At 40.0% G+C, this 10,828-nt stretch overlaps 5 protein-coding genes and 1 long non-coding RNA gene across 6 annotated transcripts in view; 2 read left to right on the top strand and 4 right to left on the bottom strand.

Annotated features, from left to right (window-relative positions):
• Positions 1-573: 573 nt before the first annotated feature.
• LOC136250249 (nudC domain-containing protein 3-like) lies at positions 574-4,144 on the bottom strand. The gene is made up of 3 exons (XM_066042429.1): positions 3,905-4,144; positions 3,139-3,843; positions 574-794 (listed from the first exon to the last, which is right to left on the bottom strand). Exons 1-3 carry the CDS (start codon positions 4,097-4,099, stop codon positions 693-695), a joined length of 1,002 nt encoding a protein of 333 aa, XP_065898501.1. The 5' UTR covers positions 4,100-4,144; the 3' UTR covers positions 574-692.
• On the bottom strand, positions 912-3,128 carry LOC136250251 (uncharacterized). Its single transcript, XR_010698466.1, has 2 exons — positions 1,148-3,128; positions 912-1,086 (listed from the first exon to the last, which is right to left on the bottom strand). It is a non-coding gene; the product is annotated as an uncharacterized lncRNA (long non-coding RNA).
• Positions 4,035-4,761, top strand: LOC136250250 (uncharacterized). The gene is made up of 3 exons (XM_066042430.1): positions 4,035-4,409; positions 4,467-4,554; positions 4,603-4,761. The coding sequence occupies exons 1-3, from the start codon at positions 4,050-4,052 to the stop codon at positions 4,689-4,691; spliced, it is 537 nt and encodes a 178-aa protein (XP_065898502.1). The 5' UTR covers positions 4,035-4,049; the 3' UTR covers positions 4,692-4,761.
• On the bottom strand, positions 4,706-8,497 carry LOC136250247 (protein FAM227B-like). Its single transcript, XM_066042427.1, has 11 exons — positions 8,182-8,497; positions 7,856-8,076; positions 6,785-6,997; positions 6,325-6,568; positions 5,870-5,989; positions 5,474-5,823; positions 5,254-5,410; positions 5,122-5,200; positions 4,993-5,067; positions 4,877-4,949; positions 4,706-4,824 (listed from the first exon to the last, which is right to left on the bottom strand). The coding sequence occupies exons 1-11, from the start codon at positions 8,285-8,287 to the stop codon at positions 4,750-4,752; spliced, it is 1,713 nt and encodes a 570-aa protein (XP_065898499.1). The 5' UTR covers positions 8,288-8,497; the 3' UTR covers positions 4,706-4,749.
• Positions 8,298-10,160, top strand: LOC136250248 (CDP-diacylglycerol--glycerol-3-phosphate 3-phosphatidyltransferase, mitochondrial-like). The gene is made up of 8 exons (XM_066042428.1): positions 8,298-8,479; positions 8,540-8,617; positions 8,706-8,971; positions 9,023-9,500; positions 9,548-9,707; positions 9,750-9,815; positions 9,868-9,950; positions 9,996-10,160. Exons 1-8 carry the CDS (start codon positions 8,363-8,365, stop codon positions 10,116-10,118), a joined length of 1,371 nt encoding a protein of 456 aa, XP_065898500.1. The 5' UTR covers positions 8,298-8,362; the 3' UTR covers positions 10,119-10,160.
• Positions 9,952-10,828, bottom strand: part of LOC136250244 (dynein beta chain, ciliary-like) — a 28,348-nt gene continuing 27,471 nt past the window's right edge. Inside the window, exon 52 of the mRNA XM_066042425.1 lies at positions 9,952-10,802. Within this exon, the coding sequence (XP_065898497.1) occupies positions 10,185-10,802 (618 nt within the window). The 3' untranslated portion in view covers positions 9,952-10,184. The remainder of the gene's footprint in view (positions 10,803-10,828) is intronic.

Raw genomic sequence — 10,828 nt, 5'->3', positions numbered from 1 at the left:
TTCACATCTTATAATCCCTATGATTCAGAAGACTGGAGACTATCTGGTTGGCAGCATATTGGTTAGTGTCCTTGTAGTGTACACATTTCTTGTACAAATTGGCATCACATCTGAGGAAGGCTTACGAGAGATTATGCAACAGCAACCAGCAGTACAAGCTGAGACATGGCATAGTCCCATTGTGATGAAACTAGCTTACAAATGCTGGCTTTCTCTTGCCATTCAGATTGAAGAAACCACAGTTAACAGACACATCCTTGCACCAACCAATACTTCACCATCTCTCGATGTACATGTACAACTAGAGAGCAGTAGGCATGAAAGAATGAAAGAGTCTAGAGATGCTATGGCTAACATACAACAGTTTTCTGTGGCATTATCCATTGTGAATGGAGGCAGGTCTAGCGCTAATGAAGTACTAATGATATCATCAGAAATGGCATTGACCAGAAAAAAGCTCCAGGAATGTTGCTTAACAATGAAGAACTACCACAATTTCATACAAGACAATAGCATAACTCTGCAAGTTACTGTAACACAAACGTTCAACCACCACCATAACTTTACAATGACAACAGTTTAAAATGATCCTTTTTCAACAAAATAATCTAAACGTACAAACTATATTATGCAAATGAATGAGCAGCTAGCATTGAATGCAAAACATGTTGTATTATAAAAAAACTCAACAGTTAGTAAGATCCTTGAAAATTCACCCTAGATGGATCATACGGGGTTCCTTTAAAAGGAGATCCCTCAGCATTCCATGCCTTCTTTAGAATGTCTTCGGTTTTCTACAATAGAACAAATAGCAGTCAATCAGCAAGCTTACTACCATACATATTTCAAGTGACCTATAAAGTCTCTGCTTTCAAAAAAAGTTGACCCACTAGCTATGCGTACACTTGCCCTTTTGGTCTATTGGACTGGGCATGAAATTGACTCTCACAAAAAGTTAGGCCCCTGGAGACACCATTTATCGTATCAAACTGTAGCTGCTCTTTCTTAACAGCTCATGACAGCCAACGTGCACTAATTTATTAGCAAAATGTATACCAGTCAAAGGTGGACATAACTTGAGCACCACTAAAATACATTATAAAAACCTTTTTGTTTATCATAACACAGATTAAAAGCGATAGCTTACCAGCAGAGGAGGTTGGTCACGCGTCATTATTCATCTCGTGATCTCAAAGGAAGGGTTGAATCACACCTCTTAATATTCTAAAGGACGGATTGTATATCCATACCAGAGCGTCCCAGTGATATTACGAGCCTTCTCAGTACAATGCGCTGCTTTCCTAGCTGTTAAACAAGCCTTAACACATAGAACAATGCTTGGATGCATAATTTCACGTCATAGGATTATGACGCGTGACCAACCTCCTCTGGCTTACCAGTATGTGAAGAGTGAGGCAATCACATGATACACGTGACATTAATTAGTATCACCTTAGGGTTTTGTAAAGCTAAACACAAAGCATAACCAATAAATCCCACCATTTGCTAGTTTTGTATTACAGCTACCAGCTACGAAGGCTACACAAAATACTACATGGTTAAAGCAATAACTTTACTAAACACTTGAAACATGCTTGCCCTCTTCTGCGCACCAATAGTGGTAAAGGTTGTTATTGTGCTGTCCACCCACTCAATAATGAATTAGCCAGTCTATATTAACTAGCTACAGGTGCATACAATACAGCTACAATCATTGGAAATAGCTTGTCCTGTCCACAAAACTACTGGTATGCAAACATTCTAAAAATGCACGCATGACCTCCATGATTTACAAGAGCCTTACTAGAGTTTGCTTGATAATAGTGTCTCCAGCATTACAAAGAGCTGGTTAATGGTTAAGAGCCTTTTTTTAACCCTTAAACCTGCATAGCCCAGAAAATCTTTTAAAATATATACATACCTTGCACAAAGTGCTGTAATTTTCGAAACATCCGTACACAATTTACGTCATTCTACTTGCAATGTAACAAGGATTAAAATGATACCTAGGGTTTTACCCTAATGCTAAATGGTGAGGCCAAAACTAGCCATTTAAATAACCTTTTGTAAGGAAACACACACACCCTTTACATACTTTATAAAATGATTCATAACTCAATAGTGATTGCTCCTATCACAAGTTCCACTTGCTTTGCCATTACATTTCTATCAGGCCATATATGATTCATGTGAGTAAACCCACAATCGAAATTAAACACATGGCAGGAATTGTGAAACAGAGATGTACCGTATAATGGGTTATTTTCGAATGAGCTTAATTTTCAAATTATTTGAAAACACGGCTTTTACGAAACTTTAACTCTTCGGATATAAAGCTGCCTTGTGCCAGGTCGGCCAAATTCTGTCCACTATTAAACAAGACTCCACACCTTATTATCCTGGGCAGAAGAAATACAGAACAAATGCATATCTCTTTCCGTACCAACACCTTTGCTTTGTTGATGCTGCAATGGCTACGCCCACGGCAAATCAACGGTGAAGATTACTCGTTTCCCCATTGGCAAAACCACTTTTCCTATAGTGGAGCAGTCCCAATACAATAACACCTAATGAATGTCTCAATTTCGATTTTATCGTTACGCATGGTCACCGTCTTCACTAAATTTAACATGCACTTTTCAAAAATAATTTTAGTGGAGCTAAGCATGATGATAGAGCATTTGAAATTATACCTTTGAAATTTATTTTAGCAGCTGCTCTTCGAAAATTTTCCCCTTCGAAATTAACCCATTATACGGTATGTGACTTGCTGTTGTTCATCGCTTCATAACAAGTAAGCCACTGTAGTTAGCCGCTGTAGTTACAGTGCTCATTTAACATTTTCCAAGTAGCCCAGTGAGCAGTCTTTCGTATAAGAATTAATTCCTCACCTAGTGTTGCCACATGCGCTCGTATTGTGTAAACACACATTTCCCAAAGTTCTTTGTGGGTTTAAGGGTTAAGCCCAGTCCGCAGATTAGACACTTCTTTTCAAGGGACATAACTTCTGTAAAAGGTGAAGTAAAGTAGGACAATTCACGACTAAAAATTTACGAAAGCTATGAAGGTTATAAAAGTCCTTAAAAAGTGCATGTATGACACAATCTGTATATACAAAATGTGTAGAAATGCACTCACTTTTTGCTGGCTAGTTGGCTTTCCTTGTAGTTTCTGATGATGGTCATATTGTACTCTGTGGATAGCAGCCTGCGTGTCTGGGTCAAAGTCCGTGATGTTCCTAGTTGTATCCACCTTGGTGAGATCTATTTCAGCATCTCCCTTCAACACCGACTTCCACATCACCTCCTGAGGCTTCTCCAGGTTAATGTGCACCACACTTGTAGCCTTCTCGATGCTCCACATTGACTGGCTCGGGATCACCTTCTTGGTGAACTCTCCTTCAATGATTATACATGGACCAGGATTGTCTGGATCCCTTGTGTTGAGTAGGACCACTTTAAGGTGACTAGTGGAAATATCTATCTTCAGGTCCTTGGCCGTTGTGCCTTTTGGGACAACCACTCTGACATCCAAATCAGTTAGCGTCTGTGACCATGTGTAGTTGTCAGTGACTGCACCATTCCACGTCTCGTCAGCAATCATTGGTGCTTTATCTGTGGATGATGGCTTTTCTTTTGAATCATCTGTCGATGTCTTCAGCTCAGCAGCAGTGGCAGCAACAGGGGGTTCTTCATCCTTTACATCATCTTTTACTACGTCTGTGTCACCAACAGTGGCAGGCTCCGAGTCATCTAGCCCTATCCTATTCGCCTGACGTGTTGCTTCTTGTCTGAGCTTTTCTGCCTCTGCCTTGCGCGCCAGAATTTCATGTTTTTTAAACGCCTAAACAACACACACATGCATTTAATTCTGGAAAGCACAAAGACATACAAAATAGGCATACAGTTTGCACAATCGATTCGGCCACGCCAGGAGCAAACCCCATCTTTGTGTTTTCCGGTGACGTGATCACATAGAAGTCTGTCCTCGTTCTCAGGAAGCTAAAGATGTGATCCATAAACGGTTCAATCTTCCCAACGCTCTGTAAGATGCCGAGAAAGGCACTGTCGTACTTGCCCGCATCTTTCAACGGCTCCATTGCCTACCACGTGATCACTCCGAAACGTCACAAGAAAATGGCTGCTACCAGGTGTTTCAGAGCGATATCAAGGCTTTCGTCCCAAAGGACTGCTCTCCTTGCAGCGAGACCGTCATTCGTTGGAGTTCATTACTTTATGAGGTCGTATGCGCTCGTATCATCGACTACAAAGCTCAAGGCCCTGCAGCCAGTGCAAGCATGGGTGGCGCCGTTTAGACCGTTTTCTGCCACGAGTACAATGACAGATGAAGAACTGAAAGAAGCACTTCTTAACATTCTAAAATGTTTTGATAAAGTGAACCCAGAACAGGTGTGCATTTAATTAGAGTTTTGTGTATTCTATTATATTTGTGCACCTAATTACCAGATTACAATGGAAGCACATTTTCTTAAAGATTTGGGATTGGACAGTTTGGACGTAGTAGAGATTGTAATGGCTTTTGAAGAAGAGCTAAGTACGTTATAAGATTCATATGCCAATGTTAAAATGTGTGTGTGTCTAGGTGTTGATATTACAGATGAAGAAGCTGAGAAAATATTCACACTACAAGATGCATTTGACCTTATTAAAACTAAAATGGAAGCGCATTAGAAAGTACCTGTGCATCCATGTATTCTCATTTATTTAGTAATTAAAAATAAATTAATTCTTACAATGTTGATTTCAGTTGCTCTAGTGTTTCTTCAATGGTATTTGATATTTGAGTGATCCTCCTGCCTTCTCCCTACAACAATTCTATGGGTTAAAGTGCCTAACAAATACATGTTGCGTCTTACCATTACTTGGAGTAATAAGGCATTGCTTAGTTTTCGTACTACACGAGGCTTGGACAAGATTTTACTGACATTACTGTAAAAAGCATTTAAATATGAACCTACACACAATTTTTCACTTGTTATGTTGTGTGCGCTCCTTTTGAAACTGATGTTCAAATCTGTTCAATGCCTGCACTTGCTCTGAGTATTTCCTGTAGTTATGGAGTATCAAATAACGCATTTTGTTAAGAATTCTATTCCCATACTGGTTGAATGTAGCATGGGCAGCCTTGCTGGTCACAGATGACTCATGAAGAAGATCTCTGTAAGTTTGTGATTCAATAGTGGCAAGTGTTAAGGAAAACTCAATACAATATAACTAATTCTCAAAGGATATGGTGGTAGCTTGTCTACTTCTGTTCTCTTCACCAACATAGAGTATCCTGAACTCTTCAACAATCCTTTCCTCTCCAGATAATGTCTTACCAGAGGACTGTGGCCACATGTGTCGAATACCACATGAGCAAACCTAACTCCCTGACCAACTGGATGGGACTACAGTTAGATAAAAAGTTGCATAAGTGTCTGCCCATAAAAAAAGATAGCTCCCACACTTGCCTGAACACTAGTATCTCTGCTACCTAGTTTTGGTGTCCACCCTTTAGTTTTTCTGCACCTTCTGGACAGTTTAGTCTGTGCAGTAGTAGCAGCATCTTTTGTTGATAGTGGCTGAGTTTCTGGCTCTATTAATACTGAAATTGCACTTGTTTTATTGTCAGTGTCATGGACTAAAATCTGTGGGGCTAATCGTTTAATATCACTGCCATCTTCTGAAAACTTTACACCAGTACTAACATTACTTAATGTCTTGTGAAATGAAATTTGTCTTGATGGTGCTGCCTCTTTTTGAGAAGGAAGTGAATTTGCCTTCTCTCTCTCTTCCTGGATGAGCTTGTCAAAGATGAAATCTAATACATGATGGACTAAGTCATAATACACAACACACTGGCACACCTTTTTTGGGTGACTTGGGTGAAGTAGAGTCTTCAGTTGCTGTCATGTGTTTTAGTTTATTGTCTGGTTCAAGGACATCATAATTCCATTTCAACCAGTATCGTGATATTGGCCTTGTACCTGTGAAAATATAATATATTACCAGTAGTACATATGTACCTCTCTACTATGCATAGCACGATTGGAGATTTTGGGGACCTAAAAATGTAGTGCAATACAAAACTGTATATAGTGTCCTGGGATTGTGTGTACACTATTGCACAAATGGGACCACGATTGGTTTCTAAAATACCATGCTCAAACCTCATTTTTGGACAAAAATGTGGTACCAATCATTAGATCATTAGTTATATTAGGACCTACCCAACATGACCATTATAATCAGGAGATCATTTTAATATGGTGTGAGATTTCAGTACAACACAGCATTTCTGGTAATCACATATATATCATACCAACTTGCCACATGTGGACTATGTTACAGAGATCGGTACGAAACTCTCCATCAAATCTCTTCCATGACGCAGGGTAGCCATTTATGAAAGCACTATACACAGCCTGGCACATACAGTCAGGATAACGATGAAGAAATGTCTCAGCACACTTGACATCAACAGCAGCCATGGCACAATCATTAAGAAACTCCACATAATGATCAGATATCCTTGTAAACAAGCTATCCTGTATCGGCTGATTAGCCTGCATGGAATGAGAGGTGACCATGCATACATTCTTGTACCTATATGGTACAAATAGTTACTATTAATAGTAGGGCAAATGCCTGTGTGTAAGGATCTACTCCACATAGTTCAATGCTATATTTAGTTGCCTGCTACAACAGGATTCACATCAAAACTATTATAGGTCTTGTTGGTCATAGTTGAAAAAGAAGACCACATCTTAACATAAACTCACTTGAAATTTTTGCAAGAACCACCACCAGAACGTGTCAAGGAAAATGGCTTGTGAACACTGCGATAGGAACTGCTCTGTCCAGAATTCTTTTAAAAATGGTTTACACTTGAGATCATCCTGAGCGTCAATGACTAGTTGGAGATGATGGGTGGCGTCTATGCCTTGAGGTAATGGGGTAGTGTGGTGGGGTGAGTAGCCAGGAAAAGTGGCCGTCTAGTTGTAAACAACATATGGTGAATCCTCTATAATACTAAGTCCTACCGGTGCAACAAAAAGTGAAACCCGACACTACTCACTGCAGCAATAAGATTTTTCACTCTGTGACACTTTTTTGGACCAATGGGTGATGAATTGTAGCTGGTTCAGTGACATTATTAGCTCCTTCTAATTCCAACCTGTTGTGCTGTAGATACTGTGTCCTTCCCAATAATAAAAGCTGAATTTCATACAACCTTTGAAATTTACCAGTACATATGTAAGCAAGTGAAATCTACATTTTTGCAGCAAGTTTAAAGAAGTCTCTTCCAATGGCAAAGCTTTTCCCATTGGCTAAAACAGTGCCACAGCTTCTGTGTATACCAGCATCATCTACACCCATCAAAAATACTGTAGGCAAAAATATCTCAACCCACAAGGAACTGGTGTTTATTCATAATCAATAGTCATATACAGCTAGTCTTACAATAACAGCATTAACAAATAATTGTATAGTAAACTACATGCAAGGCAATAAAGTGGCACGTTGAGTCACTTTACAAGTGTTGTATTTGAGTTAGTGTATTTGTAGTTTAATTTAAATACTTTGCAATATACCGTTAACAACGAAAGTTTGGCATGACTAAATTTGGCAAATTGAAGTGGACTCGCCAAACTTTATTTACCAATTATATTGGCTATTTGCAAACCTTTGCTCACCAACCTATTTCGCATGCTGATTCGCCAAACTTAAAGTCATGCCAAACTTTTGTTGTTCGCTGTATTTGATCCAAAATCTGTACTGTAGATGTTCCAATGGATTTGAGGCGGGGTACATAACATGCTTCCCAGTGACATATACAGCATAAAACTTACTTCAATCAGGGCAGAATGTTTCTCTGGGCTAGTTTGATGTGTAGGCAAGGGGACAGAAGAAGTGCGTTTTAATCTCTTCCTCTTCTTAGCAACTGGCTTATCAAGATGCACATTTGAAGAGTGGTCATGATCGCACACTAGTGGAGCAGCCACTGAGTGTCTGTCCGCCACGAAAGAATCACTGATTTGCTTGTTAACAGAATCAATACTGCCAACATGAACTACATTGCGTTAAGTGTTAACAACATGTTCAGCCCTCTGGACATCTTAGCAACACCGAGAGCAACACTAATAAACAAGTGGAAGGGCGGAGTGAAAAAGGATACAGTCCGCGGAAGTTGCAAGACCGGAGATACCGCGCCCAGAGCTGGCTAGCTGCCCGACGGGACTTCGCTCAGACTCTCTGAACTCCACCAAGTTTGACACGTTCATTAGGATTCCATGCTGCTTTAATAAACGGAGATCCGTATTTCATAGCCGTATTCGCTTTCCACCTCGAAGGTTTGGATGTCGTGTGGCCTGAAACGATTTGCCTGGATTGGCAAACACACGAGAGGGTTCCCAATATCAGGAGACAATGTAGCCATCCTGCAACATCCGAGTGAGTATTTTCGATCAATCAAGGTATGCGCACACGTGGGTCACCTCTTCTGCTCTAACGCGCATGCTGTGATTTTTGCACAGGATGCAATCGCGGCAGCACAACACCGCATCGTTATGTCCTCCTTGTATCTGGGCAGTGGAGGTCCTGAACAAGAAATTGTAAGGCAATAATTAGATTCCTGCCATTTATTAATGGAATTTATGACTCGATCGTACAGTGCACTTGGCCATAGGACATTTTTTACAGGTTGATACTTTGCAAAACTCACTACAGGAGGGTAAGAAGGTTACATTGTTGCTTGATCATCTCAGGGGGTCACGAGGGCTGCCCAATTCCAAGACAATGCTGTCTAAACTTATCACACAAAGTGGAGAAAATTTTCAGCTGTATTTGTACCATACACCAAACCTAAGAGGACTTGTGAAACGTTTCTTTCCAGAACGATTTAATGAAGGATTTGGACTACAGCATACTAAGCTATTCATATTTGATGACAACGTTATGTTAACTGGGTAAGCCCCTAGTAAATTTTGATCCTTTTAAAAATCTGATTTGTGTTTTAGGGCTAATATGAGTGACCAATATTTTATAAATAGACAGGACCGTTACATGTGGTTTAAACAGTGTCCAGAACTTGCAGATTATTTTACTGCTATAGTAGAAACAATATGTGATCACTCCTTCACTGTTACTCCTGACGGAAACACTTGTTATCCTAAAGCTATTAACTTTGACTACCTCAATACTCTTACTGGTAAACAGAAATTTATCTCTTCCTTGAGACATGAAATGAACAAAGTTATCCAGTACCAATCTACTGCTAAGATCACTAGCTCATGTGACACTATGGTATACCCACTGGTACAAATGGGCCAGTATAAGATTAGACAGGAAGAACAAGTGATGGTGAAATTGCTGGAGGAATGTAATCATGGAGATCATGTACATCTGGCATCAGGCTACTTCAACTTGCCGAAAATATACATGAACACCTTATTGAGGAATATGGGTAGTTTTTCAGTCCTGGCTGCATCTCCTCAGGTACTGTCCATCATAACTGAATAGATTATGATGGTGTTATTACATAGGCTAATGGGTTCTATGGTGCTAGTGGAATACCAGGCCATGTCCCCAGCATGTACATACACTTTGCCAATCAGTTCATGAAAGAAATTCAGCATTTCAACCGACAAGATTTAGTAAAGTATTTTGAATTCTTCAAGAAAGGTTGGACTTTTCATGGAAAAGGTAAGGAAGCATTTGTAGACATTTTACATACGTACTCTGTAGGACTCTGGTATACCCTCAGTGGAGAGAACCTGCCAAGTTTGACGTTCATAGGATCAAGTAATTTTGGTATATATAATTATCACCAAAAGGCAAATGTTATGCAATGACATTGTAACAGGTAATCGTTCACTAGTGAAAGACTTGGAAGCACAAGTTGCATTGGTAACAAGTAATCCTTCACTGGGGGAATCACTACTCAAGGTAAGTGTTATTACTCAATACACTTCTGATCACTATTATTTACAGGAGAGAGAACACTTGTTTTCATATGCAACACAACTCCAATCAAAAGAAACATTATCAGATCCACATCGTAAACTGTTACTGTGGGAATGGATAGCCACTAATGTTTTAAAACAACATGTTTAATAATACAATAAGATGATTAAATACAAAGCAATAAATACAAGTGATCGGGTTAAGCTATCTAGTCAGTTACACACTTAGTAGTAGAGCCACTCCAGCAATCACCCACTTGGCTGCCTTTTCCTTTGTCTTCAGATTGAAAGTCCACACAAAAGTTGGACCACGATGCTTGGTCTTGTATACAGGACACTCGTAGATGTTCTTTGTCTCTTGTTTATCAACTGGAATGGCCTTAATGAAGATCACTGGCATTGGTGGGGTCAGTTCCTTCAAACGTGACTCCTGGATTAAGCCAGTCTGGGTATCCCACCTAGCACCCTCCATGAAAAAACCATGTATGTATGCTCCTTCACGAGGTGGACTGCCAAAGTCTTCTTTGTTCTTCTTCGTCACATCACATTGTAGACACATTTTATCAAGAGGCCACTCATTTTTACGGGCCATAGACTGCATGATTGCAGTGAGGAAGGATTGGGGGTTAAACAAACCAGCTAACCACACTGCTATTGGCATGTTGAAGTCGGTCACCCAAGATTCTAACTCCTTGATACGTAACAAAAGGTCAGCATACCAGGCAGCAAGGTTGTTGAGGGAAGGGTAAGCTCTCTTGGCCCAGTTATTGGGTACATCACCCAAGAACAAAGCATTCTCTAGTTCTTCCATTCCAGCTGTGATGGTAAGTTCACCCTACACAAACACCACTGGTCATAGCT

The sequence above is a fragment of the Dysidea avara genome, chromosome 3 (assembly GCF_963678975.1).
Source record: "Dysidea avara chromosome 3, odDysAvar1.4, whole genome shotgun sequence".
NCBI classification, from domain to species: Eukaryota; Metazoa; Porifera; class Demospongiae; order Dictyoceratida; family Dysideidae; genus Dysidea; species Dysidea avara.
This window is presented reverse-complemented; position numbering and strand designations above follow the sequence as displayed.